We start from the raw sequence: 24,418 nt of genomic DNA on the forward strand, positions 1-24,418 counted from the left end.
TCCTGCCGGTCAGGCCTTGCAGAAGAATTGCACTTCACTTGCGTAGCTCCTTTCCAAACCCCCTCTGGCAGTGCTGGTGGGGGAGAGGTGTCTAAATGTGCCATGCTACTGATCCACCTCTCCTCGTGCTGAAAATAAACCCAGACAGACCACGGTTAGAGTACGAACACACCGTGCGGAAGAGTGGGTGCCTGCTCAGCTCCCGGGAAAACTGCATTTGCTTCCCTCTGCTCTGAAGACCTCGACTGCACAGAAGTCTGAATTTCATTTTTCAGGCCCTGGGATCTCCATCCTTTAAATACGGAGATCAATTTTATTTTGGAAGCTGTGCCAGTTGGTCCCACAGGCTGTCCCCCCGGCACAGCTCACAAAGGACCCAAAGGATCCGAGTAAACCTGCTGTAAATGACTTTTTTGGCATGAGGGATTCTTTGATCACAAACAACCGCAGGAACATCCCAGTCACCTGCAAACAGAAAACACATCCCTTTTCACTGAATAACTGATTTGTTACAAACTGCTCAACATTTGGCTGTTAATCCAAGCTGCTGGCTCATCTGAGACAGGTTTGTCTTCCCATAGCTGTTGCATTTCTTTAATAAAAGAGATTTGCCTGATTAAAAAGTTTGCAAGACCAGTTAGTGATAACCATCAGTGGAAAACCCTGAAATCTTACTATCCTGTAAACTTTCTGTTATCAGCTGGGCTGTGTTTAGAGGCCGTAAGGAATAGCACTCCCAGACAATAACTTAATTCTTGAGCTATTTACTGTGGTTTGGGTAGCGGGACTGCTCATGGCTTTTTCTCCGCTGCTGCTGCTGCTGTGTTTCTTTCCCACAGGCTTCATGCTTGTTCTTCAGCCCCCAGCTGCTGGTAGGGCACGGACAGCAGCACAACAGCATCTTCCAGTACATCCACGCTGCGGTGGGGACTGAGCTGAGCAGGTTTTACTCCATCTGGTCCTTCCTGCACCCCCGGGATGCAGCGAGTCCTTCTCATCTGATGGAGGGATTTTTCACCCTGGTACCAAAGGCCAGTGGCTGTTTCATAATCGTACTTCTTGTGCCGTGCCACCATCTAGTGGTAACTCAACTAGAAACTCTGCGTCTGGAGAGGCAAAGCAGCCTGAGCATGTCCTCCATCGCCGGCCTGCCGGGAACTCAAGCTCTGCTCGGGGTAGCAGAGATGCAAAGTGCAATTTCATCGCCGAAGGCTGGTGGGAGCACTCTGCTGATGAAGCATAAAACCCAGCAGATTAACTATGATGAGGCTTCTCCCACATGTGTCATCCTGCTCTGCTTCTCACTGTAACGAGTTTTTAGATGTGCGCTTGCACTTGGTGGAGTTCTGTGGCTCCGTGGCTTCGGTCCCTGCTTGGCTTTGCAAAGCTGCTAATGAGGGAGGGACCGGGGAAGGGCGGTGGGGAGGGATGGTGGGGGAGAGAGCACAGGAGAGCGATGCATGCACACGCGCATCCACACGCGCAGCTGCAGTGGGGTTTCCAGGCGTTCAGCCCCCAGAAGGGCTCTGCACCATTTTTTGCCCCCTGTGAGCAAAGCCGAGTGTGGAGCCAGCAGCCCCGGGTGGGTGGCTGGAAATCACCCTGCGCCCCTCCCCGCTGTGTGAAGGGCCATTCAGATTGGCATGGCATTTTGTGGGGAGCTACATTCTGCCTGGTGTAATTGAGAATAACCTGAATAACTACTTTCCTGGCCTGGAATTGCTCCTTGAACTGCTTTTCTTTTTTTTTTTTTTTTCAGACTGCGCTCAGCAGAGCCAACCGTGAGATTCCCCGACTGTTTGCTCGTTTCTACACCACCAAGCTGTAAGACCTTCTCCCAAGACATGAATATTTGCCCAGGGAGGCTCTGGTTTACCAGCACAGGCTCCTTGTTCTGCCCAAAATACCTCTCACTGGTGGTAGTGGGCTTGCAACTGGGTTTGGAGGGTCTCTGCTGGGAAACTCCATCCCTAGCCCATTCCTCTTGTCTTTGCTGAACCAGCTGCCCTCCAGGTAATCCTGCAGCTCCTGTGACTGCCTGGGCAGGAGCAAGGGATCCCCTTGCACAAGAGGAAGGAGACTGTACACACACACCACAAATTAACTCATGCTGTGTATGAAAAAGCTGATCCCCTGATAATGCCCAACACCAGACCCCTTACAGTCTCAGCAGTGCACGGGCCAATTTTATTTCTTCCAAGGCCAGAGCAGTGGTGCCCATGAAGACAGCGGGGTCTCCCCTCAGCACCTCTTCAGGCTGGGGTCCTCGGGCACAGAAGACAGAGGTTGCAAATGTTGAGACCCATTTTGCAGCGCAAGGCATGGGTTTGGCATTTAGCTTATGGCTTGCTGCCAACGTGTCACACATGGTGGGTTTGCTTTTGTGGGGATGCACAGAGCCAGGCATGGCTTTGTGTTCAGGAACAGGCAAAACACCAGTATTTGGTGTTTGTGGATGCCGTGGGGTGCTGTAGGATACTGTACGGACATCATCTATGTGAACAAGATAGAGCATTCTCCCTGCAGCTTCTCTCTTTTAGGATAACGTTTCCTTTCCTTCCACTGCCAGAGAGCGTCTGCTTTAATGCACGCACTGCACTGAGCTGGGTAAATGAATCCCAGCTAGTGATGTACTCAGTGCTGTTTAACCCGCTGTGATCCTGCGCTCCACGCAGCGCCAGGCTTCCTAGGAGGAATTTGTTACCTGCAATGAGACCTGAGCTGGGCCACTCGATTTTGGGGGCACGAGCATAACGTCTTCAACTGGATGAGGCTCCTGGAGCAAACACTCAAGGTGCTGTTCCCAAAGCATGGCTTCCCAGGCTCATCCAGCCCCGTGGCAGGTACCTGCTTCCATCTTCAAATACTCTTGGAGGAAGAGGTGTTAAGCTGTCACGGGCTTTCTGAAGCAGTGACAGTCCCCCAGCAGGGCCCAAGGGACGACCACAATATTTCCCCTTAGAGATGAGGTGGACTTCTAAATTAAAAAAATTCTGCCGCTTCCCTTTGCATTTGGCATCACCCCCATGCCAGGGAAGTGATGCTCAGGGGCTCTGACAGCTGGAGGGGCCAGAGCCGCCCCGCGGGGCCGTGTGTACGTGTATGTACGTCTGTCCGGGCTCCCACGTGGGCACCAGTTATTGCCCAAGTCTGAAGAACTGATGCAAAGGTGCTAAAAAGCTGATGTAGGCCAGGAGAGGAAGAGATGGCCTCCTGTAATTGTCATATTTAGGCATTTCAGACATAGAGAGGAAGACCGGGGGAGAAGGGAGGGGTGTTGGACATGTTTGACCCCACCATGGGTGTTTCTCGTGTCTGGGGTGTGGACATGAGACCCCTTCCCAGGGCCACTCTAAAAATCTCCAAATCTTTGGGTTGGGAAAGCAAAAGCCAATAATTGCCGATATAACCCTTCTCACAGCTGTAAATTAGATATTATACAAATTTTCCCATGAAATGAAACCCAGGTTTTGGCGGCTCCGCTGTTTTATCAGGGCATTTAAGTAAGCAAATGTCTTTTCCATATTGAAAATGCTGAGGTGGGTCATTACCTGATTAAAAAACATGTTGGACTTGAATGCACTGCATGGTGCTAACGGAATCATCAAGGTAATCAGGGATCTTTCAAATCCTCAAGCAACAAATTCAATTGATGGGAGAGATTCAATTATGCTTTAAAGGGAACCTGCCTGCGAGCGTGCAGGATATGGCAGGAAAATGTACACAAAAGAATTTCATGGAAAGGAGCAATTTTTTTATCAATAGGACAGGCGAAGTGAAATTTACTTATCAGTCCTGAATAGAAGCCCAAATAACTGAGCCTTTTAAGGAGATGACACATGGACCAGGATGGATTTCAGTCAAATGTAAAAGATGAGAGCCTCAAGCAGGTTTAAGCGAGTTTGATTAAATATCCATGTAGTTATCAACTGAGGTTTTGGTCCAGTGACTTCACGATATTTGGCTTGGATAATGTTAAGATAAAGTTTTAGGAATTAAATTGGTTTTGAGCCTGAAGATGCTGGTTCTTCCTCCCCCAGCATCTCTGCATAATGTTACTCCAGTGAAAAAAGCACAGGGAAAAGTCAAACACTTTGCAAAAGAACACAGACATTTGAATTTAATAAATTATAAAATTAAAGATTCTAATTTGTATATACATTTTTAATATACAAGAAATGGCTATTTATTGCAATGTCTGTTAAGGCATATGTAAGTGAATGGAAGTTGCATATAGATATTCAGATGAACATAACTAATACTGTGCATTGTAGGTGAGTAAATAAGACATTAAATGCATTACGTAATAAAATAAAACATAAAACCCTTTGAGTACTGGTAAAGCACCATTTCTAGAATTCTCAAAATATCTGAAAGCATTCTATGGAGATGTTGTGAGACTCTAAATATTGAATGGATATATGAATATAAAAAGTGATGCATTCATAGTAGATTACAGAAATTTTTAAAGGAATGTTGGTGAAAAAAATGGCAGTAGATTGGAGCCAAAGGAAACAGAATTGGTTTGGGATCTTTTTTTTTTCATGAAGGGCTGTCACTTGGATTTTAAGTTTAGACCAACAAAAAAATGACAACTTAGAAAGCTGTGTACTTGCGTGGTTAGATCACAAAATGCATTGCTTAATGGGAGCACATTGCTTTACCTCTCAGATCTTTGAGACTGTCTCTGCAGGAATATATTTACTTATAAATCTGCTTTAGTTTCTGGGGATTAGGTTACATTAAACTACCACTCTCTGCTCATTATGTCTCAAAATGCAGTACCTGGGCAAAAGCAAAATGGTTACAGAAGATTACGGTTACGCTATGATGACGCTCTTGCCCAATTACAGCATTGTAGAAAAGAGGAAACAGTTGTCAAAGTTCAACCAGCCAGAAAATGACCACGATTTCTGCTGCACGACATGAATGAAGATCAGCTGAGAGCAAAACCCCACCTGTTGCCTTGGGCTGCTTTTTCTTTATCAACAGAGCTCTGCTCTGTGTTCTCCAGTAGAAGTGAGGTACGTGTTCTTAGAAAACCACCATCATGGGGAACTGCTGAAAAAAGCACCTTCCAAAAAAACTCATGCCAGCTTGAAAAGAAGGCATCTTTCCTGGTCTGAAGAGCTGAAGAGACTTTTTTTTTTCCCCTCATACAGCAAGACTGTAAAGAGAAGGCAGCTGGTGACTCTGCTCCATAAGGGGATGGACCAGTCTGTGTCCAGCAGTGCCTCACTGTCTTGAGCAATCTAGACTGAAGCTGCTCCTTCAAATATCATTTCAGTGTTCCCCAAATAACAGCTAGAGAAGTATTCAGTAGAATTAAAACCAGCGAGAAATAAATCAAGTTAAATCTCCCAAAAGGTGAGACTGAGAAGGCAGCAAGCCCTTCCTAAATGCAGATGCCACTAGGCATTGCATCGGGTCCCTAATGAACACCAGACCTAGTGCAGCACCACACCAGCCTTCTGGGAGGCTGCTCCTGCTCCAAGATGCAGCAGAAGTTTCCACCTTATCTGGAAAAACGCTTTTGGTTTGTTTGATTGTGAACTGACTCACTCTGGAGAAAGAACAGCGCAGCCAAGTTTCTGAACTTTGAACCAGCTTTGCATGTTCAGCCAGGGTGTCCATGCCGCAGGTGAGCGAGCAAACCCCTGCGAATGGACCTTGCCCAGCCTACAGCAGTCCCGGAACTGTTCCAGTCCTCTGCACTGGAACAGGCCTTGCCTTGTGCTGCTTGCAGAAAGGTCATCTGAAGTTGCACCAAATCAATTCCTGCCCCACTTGCTATTGGGACACAACTTAGAAATCCTTTGGACAGAAGAGGCTATTTGTAAGACAGCATTTGAGCTGTGGGCACTTCCTCCTGTGGCATTTTTTCACATTGCCTGGTTGACTAAGCCTATTCCTGATGCTAAGGAAGAACAGAAGCTATTAGATGGGTTAGCTCAGGCTTCTGGAGGTCAGAGAAATGGGTCTCCACAGAGTCCCAGAGAGTAAGACTGGTACCATGCAGGCAGCAAACTTCTACCTCCCCACCTGTGTAACTTCAAGCCCCAACCCCTCTCTACCCTTGGGTTTGTAAGGGTTTTTCCTAAGAAGTTCATTACACCCAGATGTGCTTCTAGGCTATGAAAAAGCTGGAGGTTGTGGTTTATTTTTATTGTCCACAGAGCTAAAAGCAGGATAATAACTTGAAGGGGAAAAGATGAGTTTCACACTAACCGCATCTGTGTAAAGGAAATGCGGAAGGCAAGAAATACTCACTATGTCTACAAGGCTGGGAGCCCAGCTACAGCTTCTGTCTCCCATGGCACAGCACCTGGAATGACATTGATTTAGACACATCTTCCTTGCTTATAAATAGCGTGGTGGGTTTTTTTTCCCTTCAGTGCTCATTACTAGATTGCTCTGTTTCGCACAGATGCGACCTGACCCTACACTGTTACTAAAACCTGTCTTGTCTGTACGCAACCACAAATGCCTCTGCACAAGGCTCCTGGGGCAAGCTCTGGGCTTGCCTGTCTATCGTACGGCAGGCAGGCCATGGAGCGGGGCTGGGGCGAGCGAAGGCTACCACCAAAGATAAGCAACCTTTGACTGCAGGAAAATGCTTAGTGTCTCACGAGTTAAAGTCTGAGGTGAGACTCCCGCCACTGCCCCAGCCAAGCTCTGCTCAGTGCTGCCAAACTGTGGAGCTTTAGCCTTGCTTTTCAAAACCAGAACAGATTACTTCGCTGCTTGCGCTGGCTGCTGCTTTCACATCTGCAGCCACGACTGCTTGGCCCACGAGATCTTTCCTAGTGCTCTGGACTTTTACCAGGCTCATTATGCTTCCTGGTCTTCATGGTCTTCAGCATAACTCCCACCCCTGTACCATCTGAGCTGGTCCTGAACGCTCACCCAAGTGTATCCCCCCAGTCCTCTGTAAGAATGGACGCTTGATGCCATCACACCAGCTGAAAACATTCCTTCTCTGCTTTGGCTAGTACCTCCATAAAGTACTTTTCTTAAACCAGGTCTTGTTCTTCAAAGACTTCTGGCCACAGTTCAGGCCAGAACAGTTCGACATCTCCAGGCTGCAAAGACTGCTGCTCCTGCAGGCTCTCGCCTCCTTGCCAGCGGGACTGGCTTGTTCCGAAGAGGAGACTGGGCAGCTCATTCAGCCGGGGTGGTCGAGGGCAGAAGGCAGGGTCGCAGGAAGCCACATGTGGTTCACCTTGCAATACTTCTGAAGCTCTTTGCCAGCAGCCTGGCCACAGAAGAGCTTACACGTTGCTGGAAGCTCAGCACATTTCCAATAATTATGTGACTGTATATACAGGTTTATTACTGGCACTGCTTCAAACTAAGACCAGCTCAGGCTGGAGGATGAGATCTTACTCTCAGACTGGAAAATCTGAACTAGGAGCCATCAGACCTACCTAGTGGTAAAAGCAGGATTTCAGGGAAGCCCTGGGCTCTGCAGGAGGTTTACCAGCAAAGAGGAAACAAATGGAAGAGTCCAAGCCAGGAGACAGGAGAAAAACTGCTCAGATGCCACCCGCAGCAGGAACCAGTCCACACTCCCTGTCTCTGCGGTGTTAGAGCCAAGCTGAATTCATCTTCTGATCTCCAACCAGGAATTCAAAATGACCTATGAAAACCACGATGACCCTGAGGGGAAAGGAAGTACTCAAAGGGTTGTCAGGTTACACCTCTTAAAGTTCCTAGCAGGGCTGGTACTGTGAGTACACGTGTGTGTGTGTACGTGTATATGTAAGGGCACAGCAAACAACTGTTCACTTCTGCACCAATAAAGCTGTCCTAAGGAAAGGAAGATAACACAAAAGTATTTCCTCCAAAATAACCTTGCCCTATGGGAGAAAAAAAAAGATGTTTTCTTAACAAAGCACCAAAGAAAAGGCAACAAGAATCCAGTCGTCTTTAAGTTAAACAGTATGTGAGTAGAAAAAAAATCAGACCAATAAAAAAAGCACCAACCAACAAAGATCACTGAGGCTGTTGCATTACAGGAACTTAAAGACTATCAAACATATGGATAATTGTAAACAGAAAGACTAGGATGTTGTCAGTCCAAGTTGGCCAGATCTACCCTACTAAATGTCTTGCATGTCTTCAAAAGTTTAGGAGAATCCTTTGATATTGTTTATGGAAATATGTAAACTACTGTTTCCCAGTTTTTAATTTACACATAAATACATGGCTACAGAATTTTCTCTATATTTTCTTACACAGTCCCGGTTAAGAAAGCTATGTAAGCACACGCCTAGTTGTAACCACCGAGGCAGCTCTACTGAAGTCAGCTAAACTTAGCCTGGCATGTCCTTAAGTACCTTCCTGAACCGGGGGCTGACTTAGTGCCCAGGTTTATGCAATGCACAGAAGCATCACAGGATTGCTGACTACCTGCTTGTCAGTGTTAAAGGGATTTACTATGTCTTTGCCTCCATCCTAAGTGTAACTCCCATTACTATTCCCAAGCGGTTTTACACAGGCATAGAAGACTTAAAAGAGCCCATAAACAAGAAACCTGCTAACCTGGTCTAGGTGTTACGGTTTGTTTGGATTCAGTGAAACGCTGTAATGATATTGCACTAATACTCTACGGTACCCTGTAAACCTAGCCGTCAAAGTGTTCGGATTAGCACTTATGAAACCGTCTGTCATTTCCATTTAGAGTAGGCTTTAGAATTTGGCATCTCTGCCATAGCACCACTTTGATTTTTCCCCATTTTTAGTCTCTACGACATGGGCAATACTATGATGTTGGTAACATCTCTATAAGAGAAAAATGTTGTTTGTGCCATATTTCCATTTTAGTTTATTTTTCTAAGAGTCTCTTTTTTCCTTTTCTCAGCAATCAGTTCCTGAATTCTTTGATTCCTTGTCCTTTCATAAGGTATCCTCCTCCGTGTAATGATGTTGTGCTGTGATACTTCATTATCCAGCCCATCGATTTTATAGGGAACATCCACTGCATTGATTTCTGGGTGCTCCTCAGTTGCATTGGAAGGACGTGCACGTGTTTTGGAAACAAGAGGAGGGCTGGTGGCAGACTGTGTTGTGGACACTCCCATGGGAGGGCTGAGGGTTGTCAGGAGCTCCTCCTCAATGATATTATTCTTATTTATGTTAGAATCAGTTACATTGTCGTCCTCTGTTATGTTGCTGTACATATTACAGGACTTGCAACACAGCTTATTGTAACCGGGAATGGAGCAGTAACGAGAGAGAACCTCCATGCGACAAAACATTGACTTGTCTCCTTGACAATGACCTTCTGAAAGAGAAAAAGGGAAGAGATAAATAAAGAGCATCTTCATATTAATCAGAAAAAGAAACACAGCTGAAGCTTTGGCAGTGGGCAGAGGGTTTGGTATTTAAAGTGGGATGGGAAACTGGCAAACGAGCCTTCTATAAGCAGAAGCAGGCTTAATATTAAACCTAAAACTCAACTCACTCCAAGGGATGCAAAAGCCAGTCTGAACTCTGTGTACCGGCCCCATCCATGCTATAGACTGCAACACTCTAATTTTTTGGCTTCGCATTCTGCAAGCGCTACTCTGAAGCCCATGCAGCCACGATGACGTGCGTACCTGCCTTGGCTTAGAGTTCAAAACACACCAATAGTGCTGTGTTGGTACTAATGCTACATTAAACCCCCAGAAAGTCATCAAGGTTTATGATGAGGAATCTTCCCCCACCCCCCTTCACTCCTGTTAATGCTTTTCTGCAATCGAACAGTGACTAACCATGGTCAGGGGTAATTTATATTTATCTGGACTGTCTCAAGAAAGTCAAGTCTTATTTCTATGTGTACTGTGTAACTCTCAGAATTAATCCATCCATGACTGGAGTGATTTTTTTTGCCAGGTACCTCTATTCTGAAAACAGCAGCATTGCCTGAGCTTATCCCTTGCTCGAGAGAAAAGTGGAGCATTTAGCATAAGGCTTTTCTCCTCCTCCTAGAAGGGACCTGATATTGTCAGAACAACAAACTCCAGTGGGATGGAGCCAAGCCAGTCCATTAGTGACTGGGAGACTCAGTAACAAGTCGTGATTTTTGTGTCACTGACTGGAAAACTGTAATAAAAGAGACAGAACGATAATTGATAGGTTTTAAGCTGTCAATAGTTGTTACGACAATTTGCACTATAATATGGGTGTTACAGCAGATCCTGATCTTGCTGAAATACAGGTGGCAAAATGTAGGCGAAGGTGTTAAAAGGGGAGCTGGTCAAACTGTTTTATTGTCTGAGAAACATTAACAGATGTCTACTCAGAGATTACTCAAGCCCTTGTGATTTCTGCTTGGAGAAGGTAAAGGACGGTATGAATTGGCAGCGGATGGATGGTGAGGGGTTAGCAGGCTCCTTGGAGAGAAAGCTACCTGTCCTCCGTCCTACGTACATGCTCTACAGCTCCTGTGCCTCCAGGCTGAAGGGAGCCAGGAACTAGTGGGAACTGCAGTGAAGGAAAACCCAACAGCAGCCCATGCTGAAAGAAAGAGGAGTCAGAGGGCTTGGAGGAGAGGAGAGGGCTGAGGAGAAAGGCAGACTGATCAACACTTGGCATAATCAGTAAGAAAATATTTTTTCTGCGACCAGAGTGCTGAGACAGAGATGAAATCACTTCTGCCTCTCTCCCTGCTCTTACTACATCTCCACCTACTCTTACAGTAAAGGATGAGTAACTCCAATTATGGGCCTTTATTTAGAGCATACCCGATGGCAGACAGTGTGCCTAAGTCAGCGTGTTACCGGAGCTCGTGGTTCACCATCCTGCTACGAGCACTGACTTACCCTGTCAGCAACCTTACAGCAAAGTAGAGAACCAGAGCAGGTTCAGAGATACCAAGTGAACTCAGAAAGTGTAGGTGTCGTCTCTTCACTCATCCTCAGTTAACAAAACAGGGCGTTATAGGTGTTTAATTGGCAAACATATCAGTCTAAAATAAACTAGTAACTGTTGCTGCTGCTTTAAAATGCTAGTGCTGGCTGAGGAAGGTGGAAACACCTTCCTTGCATTGTATTTATGCCCAGATTGTTGCATTTGTCGCAGAAAAGCAGAATTCTGGTTCCTATTTTCAAATGTGTCAATTCATTTTCATATTTTTCAAATGCTAAACTGAGATGCTGCTGGAAATAAAGAACAACTCCTTCCTTAGGAACCTAAGAATAGTACCTTGGTTTTGGAGACATTTTCAAACCAGTCTTTAAGAGCTGGAACTGTTCATATCTGCATGCATGACTCTATACAAAGGACTGCATGTGCCTATACAGCTTCATATATTTTTTACACACCAGGTAAAGTCCCCGTTGAACATTTTGCCTTGTATTGCGTGACCTTAATGCAAGCTTCTCCAAATGGCTTGCAAAATAGAAGCCAACAGATACAACATTTAAATGTAGTTTCAAACAAGGCAGATCTCTTCTTGGCTTTGTAAGAATCACTAAAAGCATCTTTAGAAAAATGCCTTTTTTCCTATCAAAAATACGTAATGTCAAGCTTAAAAATACATGAAAATTAAAACTGCATTATGTAATATGTTTAGTGACATCTGATAAGTTATATAAATAAACTCTGTAACTTATGAATGTCAGAATGGAATTTTTATCCTCTATCCAAACCAAAATATTCAGATTTGCTGAACTTTTATTTATTTTTACTTGCAGTATGCATGACAGACTGGAAGTATATCTTCAAAACATCAGTAAGAAAAAAATAAATCAGTTTCACAGTCACTTTGGTACACATTAGTCTCATAAAAAAATATTGAAAAGCAAACTGAATTGGCACATCTTTAATATTATGTTAAATACATACAAAACACTAATAAAATATCCCTGATAAACCAAAGTGCATATAGACATAGTGCACAATGCCCAGATACCTTATTGCACCATTCTCTATAGCCACCCATCTCTTGAAACATCACTAAACATTGTCTATTTAAAGGTAACAGTCATGAATATATTTATACAGTTAAACACCAATTATTTTACATAACAGTATTCAGTGCCAGATACGTGTCTTTGCTTTTTCACCTTGTCATGTAAATTGTTAACATGTTTCAGGAAATTATCGTATTAACAGCAAAATTTAAATATGTGATCACATGATAATGACAAGTTTGAAGTGCTACACTGTTGACGACCCAAAGATTCAAAAATGCCACTTTTCCAAGGAATATGATCAATGCAATAAGGTAGTAATTTGCTCCAAGACTGCAGTTTTAAAGTCGATACGCTTCTACTATTGGTACTGACTGTCACAAACAGGTTTATGACTTGTGAATTCCAAATCTTCAACACAAACACGGAAGGTGAAGCAAGGATGCCAGTTAAATTTCAGTAAGTCAGGTCACAATCCTGTCTTGATGAAGATATGGATATGCACTGTGCAAATTAACCTCGGATTAAATTTACTGCCTTCTAATAATTATCATTCAAGTAAAAACACTCCGTATGAAGATTAACTCAAGGTACCAGTGTACTGTTCATATTTAAAGCTGGATCTGGTAAATTAATGCCATTTACATTTCAACATTAAGGCATTTTTCTAAAATTCTTCTTCTAAGCAAAAAAAGCAATAAAAATTGAGGTAATTCTGTAGTAGTTCACACTGTTATGTTTGCCAGTTGACACATCTATAGAGCATACACACACACGCACACATACAACCATACCAGTCAAGTCAGACATGCACATGGTGAAAAAAGACCAAAGATGTAATGAGTATAAACAGCTCCGTGCTGAGCAGCTGGAGACATCGTAGTCGATGAAAACATCATATTGCCTCCGCCAGGTTAAGAAAAACACCACCACGCAACCTTCAACATGGACCATGCCTGTTCTGCTTCGGTTTTTTTTCTAAAGTGAAAGTACGCAAAACTGGCAAAAATTGTGCGACGGGAAAAATGAATGCAGCTTTTCTCAAGGAAAAATATTTCAAACCACCATCAGGAGTTTGGCGAGAGCGGACGGCGTCATAGCAGCATGGAAAGTACCAACAGAAACTGAGCTTCTGCTTCCCAGTGAGCCCTCCATGGGTTACAAACATAAATGTGAGGGTCAGGAATAAAAATTGAGCAGCAAGGGTGAGTAAAGCAATGGCACTGCAAAGGAAAATGGCATGAAAAAATTCTCTCACTCATCGGACTACCCTGCCAGCGAACTGAAACTAGAGAGTTATGAGATTTAGGGTTTTTAGATAAAGGAGAACTTTAGCACTACAAGGTGTCATTATTGTGATGTGATCACATTCACAATAAGTTCTCAGTTTTGCTATCAAACTGAACATCATGAACCAGTAAGAGCCTTTTTTCACCATCACCAAGCAACAAGCAAACCGATCCCAGCTCCCTTTCAGAGGGCTGCAACATACTGTGGAGATCCAACTTCACACATCCAACACTTCAAGACCTCCACCACCAGTGCTACGCAAGCTCCAGAGAAGAAAGACACCGAGCACCAAGTGCCTGGTGTGAAAAAACAGATTCAGCCCAAGATTTAAACTTGGCAAAGTCAAGGGAACTTTCCGCATAGAGAGAAGAAGAGAGCAAAAGGCAAAGTCCACATTCGATGTGGCATGCATTTAAGGGCAAAGGCAGAGTTATAAATGGGTCTTTTACTTGAAGATATTTTCTGGATGGGGTAGTCTGGATCAGGTCTTGACAGCCATTGTATCATGTAGGTTTTCTTTGAAGGATCAGAAACGTTTCCTTGAATAGAGGGGAAAAAAAAAGATGTAACACAACATATGTTAGCATTAAGTAGTTGACCTGTCGGAAGTGGATAAGCTAAGAGAGTGAGTGGGCTCCGACGCTGAAGGAGCCCGGGGAAGGATTATGACCAGGCTGTGTCGTTTTGGGCAGAGGGTCCTGTTTTGCCAGTTTGCTATAACTTCTGCCCAGCACTTGACAGCCAACACTGAAGACAGTCTGAAGGTAAGTTCTCCAGCAGTACTTCTCACAGCAGCGTTAAGTATGTCCTAAGATACATCTAGACTAGTTTAGTTATACTGCCTCTTTAAAATCTTTATGTTGGAGACCATAATTGACAGTTCTAATTAATTAGGAATCAAAAGCTACCCTGAGAAATACATCAGGAACAAAAGAAAAATATGAATTACTTAATAATAGGAATATGTAAAATGATCTCACAAGTATCATTTGCAAACAACTGAAGAGCTAACAAGGATAAAGGCATTAGTGTCCTGGATTAAGTAGGAACAAATTTATTATAGCTTAAAAAAACTGAGTTAGGTAATCCCTGAAGATAACTTGTGCTTGACAGAATGGAAAAGAAGCCTGGAACTGTTCCTGGAGATGGGGAAAGCAAAGAGGCATCTTTGTACACGATGCCCTTGATTAGCCACAACCCAGCAGCCTCTGCCAAGCCCAGCACATCTCAGGGGCGCAGGGCCGGATTCAGGCAGTGCTTCTCACCCAGGGAGCTGTTGTCTGCGGGCCGGATCCAGCCATCACTGCAGTGCTGAGGTCTGCCTCAGCCTCTCATGCTCTCCTGGGGCAAGCGGTGCTCCCCACCGTGAGAACGACCACGTGCCCAAGAAGTCCACTGACCACACAACAGCTCTACATTTGGAAAGTCTGCTCAAAACCGGGGCTATGGAGAACTGCCACCCCAGGCAGACACAGCACACAAATATAAACTCAGTGAAGGCATTTCAAATAAATACAGTCAACATAATTTTTTTCAGCAAGAAATATATGCTAGAGAAGACAAGCACTTACTTGGACATGGAGGTAGTCTGCAAATCCTTACGGTCTCTGGTTTATTTTCTTTACAAAGCCCAATAGCATTGTCCCTGGTCCGGCACAGGACCGGGCGATCCTGCGTGCCATTGCCACAGCTGACAGAGCACTGAAAAGAGATTCACCAGTCAGACTCCCAGCCACCTTTTGAAAACAATGGATTAGGAATTCATTTTTAAATTTTAGACCACTGCCCTTGATTTGAGCTGACATGGTACATGGTTTGAACCACCACAGTACCTACAGTAGCTAAGCAAGAGGGAGAACCACTGCTTTTTGTGGTATACCAGTAATTGTGAAACACTCCAAGGTCCGAGCAATAAAGAAACAACTGTAAACGTGAGGCATCTATTCACAGTGTGCACCAGGGATGGCATTGCTTGTGACACCTATTCAACCCAGTGAGGATAAAAATTGTTTGGGCTTATTTACATAGCACAGTTCCAAAATAAAATGTTGGATCTCCAAACGCAGCCATGCTTTTAAAGTTATTTAATGCTGAGACAAACTGTAAGGATCCTGTGTATCAAAATTATAAGAAGAATTTAATGTTGCAATATTCTACTCACATTTCTTGCCTTTTGATGACTGCAAAGGTTTGCAAGTATGACTAGGTGGAGCTTCTTATTGGTCTAGGAAATACTTTAGCAATAAACAGCCTCTGCACAGTGGCACTGCATTTCTTGCTCACACAGTGAGTTAGCCAAAAAGCCAGAGACGGAGAGCACAAAATGCCCAGCTCCTGACACTTGTTCTAGGAGTGAGTGAATCCTGTTTTGCCCATAGCAATGGCAAACAAAAACAGTTCATGAATAGGTGCCCTGTATTTCCATAGTAAACTAGGTGAAAAACTCTGTCCTTTGGCTTACGGACAGAACCTTATGCGGCTGAGCAGCTAGATCTGCTGAAGGCCTTTACAGCGAAGATGCTCACACCTTTGAATCTCCACGAGTGCTGGTGCCTAACTTCCTTAGCTGCCCTTAATCGCAGTGTCTGAAGACTTTAAAGTCTTCTTTACTTGAAAGAAAATAAAACAGTGATAGAAGAATTAATTGCCCTTCTCTCAGCTTAAGTCAACAGGTAAATGATTGTGAGCAGACTAAAGAGCAGGTTAGAAGTCAGCTTTCCTGATGCTGACATCTTATATGGGTGGCTCATGGGGTCTGGATCATGCAGCATCACCACAGGATGGCTTTACTGGCTGTTTCACTACCACATCTCTCCATCCAACTCACCTTCTGTGGCATTAGTAGCAGTGGAAGCAATACACCCTCAGTGTAGGTATTAGTTTATTGTGTCAATGCATTTGAAGAGAAAGCACAGAACAAACGCCAAGATTTTCTCCCCTGCATTGTGAGAAATTAGTCACTTGAAACCTCCAGAGAGAGACTGACCTGTGACCAGGGTCCTATTCTCCACTGCGCTGGGCAAAGCTCCCGGTTGCAAGGCCTCCTGCCTTCTGGACGGTCGTTGTTGCAGTACTTGGTATGAACAGACCGATTTGTATTATCGTGTAGGGGTTGAATACATCGGACAGATCGTACTTGATATCCTGTTTTCCCACAACTTTTGCTGCAAGGCTCCCATTCTCCTGTAACCCATCTGGATTAGTGAAAAGACAGTAAGTTGAGTAAAATTCTCTCCCTCCTCAATTGAGTTCAAACTGTCTGTTTAACTGTAACTCTTAAACACAGGTTTAACAGGATGTTAATACTAGTTCTGATATGGAAAAAGAAGAAGATATGAAAAACCACAAGCATTTATGACAAGGGTTATTTGACCATGTCCCTGAAAAATCAGTAATAAGATACTTTAAGATGACTCTTTCTCATTATCTCTGAGATAAGCATTATTCTTATTTTGCTTCATTTATTTTGATTGTAAGCTGGGCCCTTCCAAGACTGCGCATAAAAATATGGTAGGTTTTATGTCAAAAGCAGCCACCCAAGGGTGCTGCTGAGCTTCCCAGGTCTTGGCGCATGAGCTGTGCCTTGTCTCATAATGTAGCATCCACCAGCTGTCCCCACAGCTCGTTCCCACAGGAGTGAATCCCAAACATCTAGGCTAGAAATGTAGCTCCAGCCTGGCCCATATCTGGATACTCCATGGACCACATCCCCGGCCATGCTAGACACCGTCTCACTGAAGCACTGGCAAACCCAGCAACACCATCAATGCTGTGTGTGCTGAGCTCAGGGGAACCGGAGTCCTCAGCATCATAAATGTTTGGTTTAGGGGAAGGCAACACTCCACTGAAAATCAGAAGGTCTGAGTTCATAATGTGTAAATCAATTTGGCCACTGAAAAATGTCACCTATGTTTTGTAATGTGGCGTAGTTGAAAACTTTGCTGATCATCCAAACTGGCTCAAGAATTACATGTACAAATTGTAAGGAACTTAGACAAGAGCAACAAGGACAGACAGGACCAGAGGAAATTTATGTAGACTACTGAAAGCTTGGTTATAACAAATAAAAAGTAAAGTGGCAATTTCACCCAACTTTCTTTTTGTAGCGCTGTGGAGCACAAAGCCATGAATCCTAAGGTGATTTCTGAGGCAAAGATGATTTTTTCCCAGCAGTGAACAAGCAGCATATTAGTGTAGTGGGTGTCACAGAGCTTCATAAGATCTCTTAAATAATTGCCTCTCCTATGTACAAGTGCAAAATGCTCCGATGCCATTTTATGGAAACAGAGGTGACTGAAACATTCAGTTTCAGAATCCAACTACAATTTAGGATCCTGTTGAGTCTTTGTGGTACCTGAGTCCAATTATATTTGCAGCTGAAAGAAGAATACAGTCCTTTCCAGAGAGCCTGAGATACAGTTAGGTCATTACTTCAGTTTTCCAATAAATAAATGTTAAACCCTGATTCATGCTGAGTTTATGGGGCACAGTTTCTTGACTTTACTCTCTTTCAAATCTTTTTTGAAAGGAAGTTAGGAAATATACGTGTGGTATGTTCTACTTATTTGCTGTGCTTCCTGCAATCTAGACTTGGTCCCCAGAAATAAAAGCTGTGATCAACACACTCCTTTCTTGTTGCAGTAGCAACACGAGGAATATACAAGTCCTACACGTGGCAGGAGTAACCCGCTGCCAGTCAAAAAAAAGCACCTGTAAAATGTGAATTAAAATATTTACAACACTTGACTATGTATAGCAAAGATGAAGGTACAACAGGCATACCACGTTGTACAAGCGCAGCCACAGAAATCTAACAGGCCAAATATTTTTCCCTGTTTAGATGTCTAAAAATATGCTGTGAACTTTAGGAAGATTTTAATTTGAGAGGCTGTATGACATTGGTTTTCTTATGTAGCACTCTGTAAATTTGTTCTTACATGGTTAATTCACACTATGTAAAATCAACTGGTAGAAATTGAATTTATGTGTATTTTTTATTACCTCAAGATGGCCTGAACACAAATGTCTGGATCAAGACAGCACTTCTTTTCTAATCCAACTTATTTCAGAAGTAATAGGAACCAGCAGTCCCAGAAATAATATTTCTACAAGCTTAATATAGCATCACATCCTCACAGTCCTGGGTGTCTGTAATGATGCATGGAGGTGAGGCTTAAGTCACCTTCTTTCAGCTGACAAGTGCTGGGTGTAATGCCTATCGCAGCTGCCGCGAGCAGTGCTGGTGGGCAGCGATGCTTACATGGGCTGGGAGCACTCCTGGAGGTTGCACACCCTGCGAATGGGCTTAGGCTTTTGGATCAACTCGCAGTAACTCCGATGAACCATCTTGTGGTCTGTCTTCCTCCGGCAGCCGTATTTTGTGAATTGGTAGCCTGAAGAAAGACACTCCTCTTATTTTCAGCACTGGTAGATTTTACACAGGGCTCAGGTTTCAAACAAACTGCACATACGCTGTCAAAGGTTGCAGTTGGAACTACAGGTGAACACGCTACAGAAGGAACTGTAAATTGCACCGGATAAACACTTATTCATGTGGATTTAGCACCCAGAGTTGCTCATCCCCTTTATTTTTCACTACAGGCTATAACGAGAAAAACAACAACATCCAGAATTTCAAAAACGTTCTGTGAACCTGCACAGCCACGTTCAGGGGCTGCAACCTGCCCATCAGCCTGGCGAACAGCATCAGGGTATACAGCTGGCCCCAAAAGCAGGGGTCTGCACATTGCAAGGTCTACACCACAGGAGGCAGGTTTACTAAGGGCTGCCCTGTGGCACCTTGAGGTTTGGCACCCTCACAGCTTGGAGACCCTCACCCAAATCTTCCACATTTGTACAATTTTTCAGTTTCATAAACATAATCAGAAACAACCCACCCCAGATCTGCCCCCAAAACCACTTAAATCAGATTTTTAACTCCATTCGCTGTTTATTTATCTATATCTTAACTTAAATAAACCCCTCCCATACTCCTGGTCTCCCTAATGCCTTGTGGCAATGATTTCCAAACATGGTGTTCGTCCTTTCAGTTTTCTCTTGATCAAGTTTGAATGCTTTGGGGTTTTGTTTTTACCTCCTCCACAAGGTTTTGAACATTGGGACCATTTCTTCAAAGCCCATTCATATGACACCGAGTCCTCTTCCAAAACGTTATTGTTATCTACATTCAAGGAATCTTCATGGATCATGTACTTGTAAGTCAAAGATATCTTGGCACTACCGTGAGGAATCACCTAGTAAGCAAAACAGATGTAGGGAAAAAAAGATCTGAAACACTGATATCAGAAGCTGTGTGAGATGACGTGAAATAGCAATCATCATGGCTCAGATATAAAAACATCCCCGGAGGGATTTAAACCTTTCAGCTGCACTCAACACTTTTTTTTTTTCCCTGATGAAAAAGTATCTCTATCCTTATGACACAGACTTTCTAAACTGCATATTAAGAAAGACTGTTGTTGATTTAGACTGATTTTTCTTGCCAGCATTGGACTGACTTCACGATACTACATTTTTTCCATATTCCATCATAAAGGAAGGAAACGTTGTGCTAAAATGATAATGGATAGTTCCACTGAAAGACAAGGCAAATTCAAATGCACAGATAACTGAAAGCGGTGAAGAAAATTGCTTGTATTTCTGATAAAACACAAATATTCTTATGATAATCCTGGGAATTCTGTAAAGCTTGTTACTTAATCCTGAGAGAAATATAAACTGTTTAGAAAGAGTTTTTGCTATCACGCTGCACTAAGAGAAATGCAAGAAAATGGAACTCTATGTGAATAAAAAGCAAAATATTGGTCCTTTGAAAACATAATATTTATTCCTCCTTTGACATTCAGCTGCTGTAGATCAACACATTACAGCTGCTTTCAGAGGGATTCTGAATCAATCTACTCACTGTAGTCTATCATTTGCTGGTTTGCAATGAAAAAAGAATTTAGTCGGGTGGGTTTGGGAACTGCAGAACGGGCTGTGCCCTGACAAACTGAGCCTGGAAGCAGAAGAATCCTGCATCTGCCTTTGCAGGATACATTTTCAGAACATGGACGGGAGGAGGAGCTATTAGATCTATCTGATACGAACCATTCTGACCTTTTTTTAAGTAATGCTCATGTCAGATATGGTAAGTAAGCCGGAGAGTCTTTACACAGTGGCCATTTGCTAGGCCATCCACAGGAAATAATTAGGGGAGTTGGTTGCTCACCACATAACCCTCAGTTATAGCAACTCTTGTACATAACAATGAATTAGGAGAAAGGAATTAAAATACATCTTCTATTGTCTTATAATTGAAGCAGATGTATTTTTGTAACTCACAGGAGGAATCTAAAATATATTATAGCACATTATGGCTCTGTAACCCTGACATTGTGTTCAGCAGAAGATGGTTTTCATTTGACTTACCAGAATAACTATTCCATTACGCAGTGGCCCCATGGTCTGCACGGTTTCTCTATCATCGTCATTCCGATATTCCCACTCCACACCCATGTCAATAAATACTTTAGAGTCTGGCACATAGTTGTCTTCACTTAGAATGAATTTCCCCGTTTCACGATTTTTAATTGCTAGGAACAACATAAGAAAAGTGAATACGAGAGGTTTGCTTCTCATCTCGAGTTTTGTTCTGCTCTTGTCCCAGTGGAAGAAGCAGAAAAGGCCAGTCTGCGTTTTCCCTCTGTTCCCTCACAGGTTTGGAAAGACTTTTTCAGGTGTTTCACTCAACTCCCAGTGCTTTCCTGCTCAGCTCCAGAAACATCAATTGTCCTTTTTTTTCTTTTTCATAGCCTGCCTTGCCAGAGAAATGAGGGCAGCGCGACTGCACCACGTGTGTCCTTCTGCCTGCTCCCAGCTAACAACTTCTGAATCCACTGGCCAAATCCGAGCCAATTTGACAGCTGGTGGGGGTCCCACGGCTACTCAGCTCTTTGACATGTTGTAAAGCAGCTCAGGGGGCTGTTACTGCTCCATGAGAGAAAGACTACTGAGCTAACCCCCAGCGGGTTCCCACAGCGAGAGAAAAATGCTGGAAACTGTATTAATTCTCCTGCTCAGATCCAGCCCTGACACCGACACAGCCCTGCTTAATCTCCTGTTGCTTTGCAGGCTCCTGCCATTGCACACAGCGCCCGATTCCTCTGGTTCAGCTGCAGTCAATGCCCCATCCTTCACCTGGAGAGACTTCAGCCACCTTTGTATAAGGACTCTTGGTTTTCTCCTGAGATGGAAACTTTGCACTCCTCGTTAGAAGAAGCAGGGACTGTTTGTTATCTGCCATCAGATTTTAACTCCCTTCTCTCTCCAGCAGCTCCCTGAGCATCCTGCTCCCTCAACGCTGGCCTCAGCAGACAGCAAGATGTTCATGTCCCACACCGAAAGAAGAAACTTGTCTGAATCGGTGAGCAATCGCTCTCCTGATCCACGGAGCCAGGCTGTGCGGAGCAGCAAGGGAAGCACTCACTGGTGAGAAGCTGGGATGACTCACGGTACAATTAGCAGGCCATTCACTGTGAATCTACTTCCAATTAATAACAGCCTACTAGACACTGTTTCGCATTGATTACAGGGCACCACGAAGAGCAGATTTCAATTACTTTCTAAGCTGCACGATTGATCGGGCAGCCTTGAGTCAATATTGTTAGCAATGGGGCAGAACCTGAAACTGCTTTGGATGTGGCTGGGAAATGACTGGGGATAGGAAGCACGTTATGAGAGATGCACACAAAGATAATGCAGTTATGAGAGATGCACACAAAGATAATGCGTCGCACCCCTTCATGTCATTCAGCTCCTTTTCCAGCAGCTTTCACACATGCATATGCCAATGCAGGGATCTTCTGGCTAAGCCACTGGGGAATACAGCACAGGGAAATCAAATTGCCAAACAAGTTTCCTAATTCAACATACTTAAAGGAGGTATGTGGTGTGGGAGGATAACGGGTAAACAAATGCATAAACACATTGTGAGGCTCCAGAGACAAAAATAAACAGCTGAAAAAAATATTCTGACTGAAAATTTTCCTACTTGGTACAGACTTACCAAGATTATGACTGGTGGCGTCTGTTTCCTGTATAAGTAAATGTCTCGCACCAACAGGAATTTCAAACATCTTAATGTGCCCTGTATTGTAGTATTTGAAAAGAGAGTAATTGGTTAGTATGCCACAAACAGAACAGTCTGGTTTAGGTTTTTAAATAAATCTTATTTTCTAAAAGCAGGGTGTATCACAGCAAGCTGAACCTCATCCAACATCATTCCCATCCCTATTTCTGTGCCATGTGATGGAACATAACAGGGACAAAGGGCTTTGGGTCAGAAGAAGAATGCCTTAAGTATCATCAACAAACTGAATTTGCTTCAGACTAAAACGGGCTTCGAGTGCCATATGCACCCAGAGAGAGACCATGCAAGCTCCTGTCCGGCAGTGAGTGATGGCGACATATTGCAGCACTCCAGTGACTCGGACGGAGCAGCTGAGTGACAGCAGCAGCACAAATAAGTCCATCGCTCTCCAACACAGAGCTCTGAAGCCCTCCTCTACGTGTGCACAGGCCCTGATATCAGCAGACTTAACTGACCACTGGACAAAACTCTTATTTTCAAATTCTAGACACATCTCAAAGTAAAGTCCGGAGAGTTTATTGGAATTAGTGATGCTGTAAAGGATTTGTCATTGCTCTGGTACTTTCCATGAAACAGAAGAGGTCAAGCAAAAATACCCTGAATTCCCCAGGAGAAAACACACTGAATGCACTGACCTTGTTTCTTTGGGACTCTTGAAAATGTTCCTTTCACTACTTTGCAGTGGGAATTATCTCCTCCACAAACACCACACTTATCTTCCTGCTTCGTGGAACCTATGACCCTGTCGCACCCAACTTTCTGTGCACAAAAGAGAAAAACAGTCATTCTTATTTATCCACACTTCAATTCAAATGAGCCTTCACTTCAGATACCAAAACCCAGACTTCTGCTTCAGCAAAAAAGTACAAATTGTAGTATTTTCCTGGAAGACCAACATCTAAACAGATTTTAATACTTCCAGTTGATATAATAGCTGTCAATCAGGTGATTACATTTTTATATTATGCTTCACATTGGTCCTCTTACTGAAGGAAAGCAGCATGGTTAAGGAAAAGCTCTTAAGCCTCAGCTTATCTTAAAGCAGATGCTTAAATTCCAGGAGAATCAAAGCATCTATGTGAGGATAAGCACCTCCACCAGTGCTTTGCTAAGCCAGAGCCGCTAATTCTGTTGAAAGATGACCTGTGGCAGATCCCAACTTAGAGGAACTGTCATTGATTTTTTAAAAATAGCATGATCAAATACAGAGAGAATGCACATCAGCCATATCTTAACACCGCTTTCCTTGAAAGCTGCTGCATGTTCCTGTTTCATTGTACATTCCACCCCCACTAAACCTCAGCAGGAAAAGCTTTCGTTGAAAGCTAATTGTAATAGTTCATCTTAAAATACTGCATTAAATATTACTTGTGTAAGTAGGCGCTGTTGGAATTGAGTCACATGCAATGTGATGGCAACTGTGAATATCACACATAATATTGTGACAATAATCCTAATGAAATCTCCTTATTGCCCAAAGCATTATTATACTTACTTAAATAGTCATTCTTGGAGAGAAACACTCAAGCTACCATTTTAATTGTTTTCACAATACTAAGCTCTGAAACAAGCCGCCAAAAGCTCACCAAGCAGTCTCCCCGCACACAGATGCTGTACGCGTCTTTGTAGGAGCAGCGGGTCCCATCGTGTACCATCCTTTTCATATACACCACATCCCCTGTTTCCTTTGATTCGCAATACAGGTGACACCTTTCCTTAGCTGAAAAATAAAATGACCCAAATTGTGCATGTTCAGCTCTAGCAGTTTAGTTACTGACTTTGTGAACAGCACTGTCAATAGTGTTGGCTCTCTCTTCTTCCTTGCATACATCACAGAACACAGTATGGTACCCCGTAAATCATGGATGCTTATCCCCTTTCAAAGGCTATGTAATCATTTGGAAATTGCTGAATCATAAAGCACCCATGTGTCATCATTAGGAGACAGTCTTAGAAATAACAGATCATTTACTTTGATGGGGGGGCCTCTAATCCTTTGTCGGATGATGCAATCTGGCAGAGGTTTCTGCAGTCTGCTACATGACTACCTGTGAGAGACGCAGGTTTCTGCAGCAGT

General features: G+C 43.6%; 1 protein-coding gene across 1 annotated transcript in view; it reads right to left on the bottom strand.

Moving 5' to 3' along the window:
* Positions 1–4,165: 4,165 nt before the first annotated feature.
* Positions 4,166–24,418, bottom strand: part of ADAMTS2 (ADAM metallopeptidase with thrombospondin type 1 motif 2) — a 190,792-nt gene continuing 170,539 nt past the window's right edge. Inside the window, exons 13-22 of the mRNA XM_059825220.1 lie at positions 23,928–24,061; positions 22,977–23,100; positions 22,258–22,338; positions 20,622–20,785; positions 19,285–19,444; positions 18,451–18,583; positions 16,177–16,384; positions 14,762–14,891; positions 13,640–13,729; positions 4,166–9,286 (exon numbers count right to left, since the gene is read on the bottom strand). Of these exons, the coding sequence (XP_059681203.1) occupies positions 8,823–9,286; positions 13,640–13,729; positions 14,762–14,891; positions 16,177–16,384; positions 18,451–18,583; positions 19,285–19,444; positions 20,622–20,785; positions 22,258–22,338; positions 22,977–23,100; positions 23,928–24,061 (1,688 nt within the window). The 3' untranslated portion in view covers positions 4,166–8,822. The remainder of the gene's footprint in view (positions 9,287–13,639; positions 13,730–14,761; positions 14,892–16,176; positions 16,385–18,450; positions 18,584–19,284; positions 19,445–20,621; positions 20,786–22,257; positions 22,339–22,976; positions 23,101–23,927; positions 24,062–24,418) is intronic.

This window comes from Gavia stellata, chromosome 16, assembly GCF_030936135.1.
Source record: "Gavia stellata isolate bGavSte3 chromosome 16, bGavSte3.hap2, whole genome shotgun sequence".
In the NCBI taxonomy this organism is placed as follows: Eukaryota; Metazoa; Chordata; class Aves; order Gaviiformes; family Gaviidae; genus Gavia; species Gavia stellata.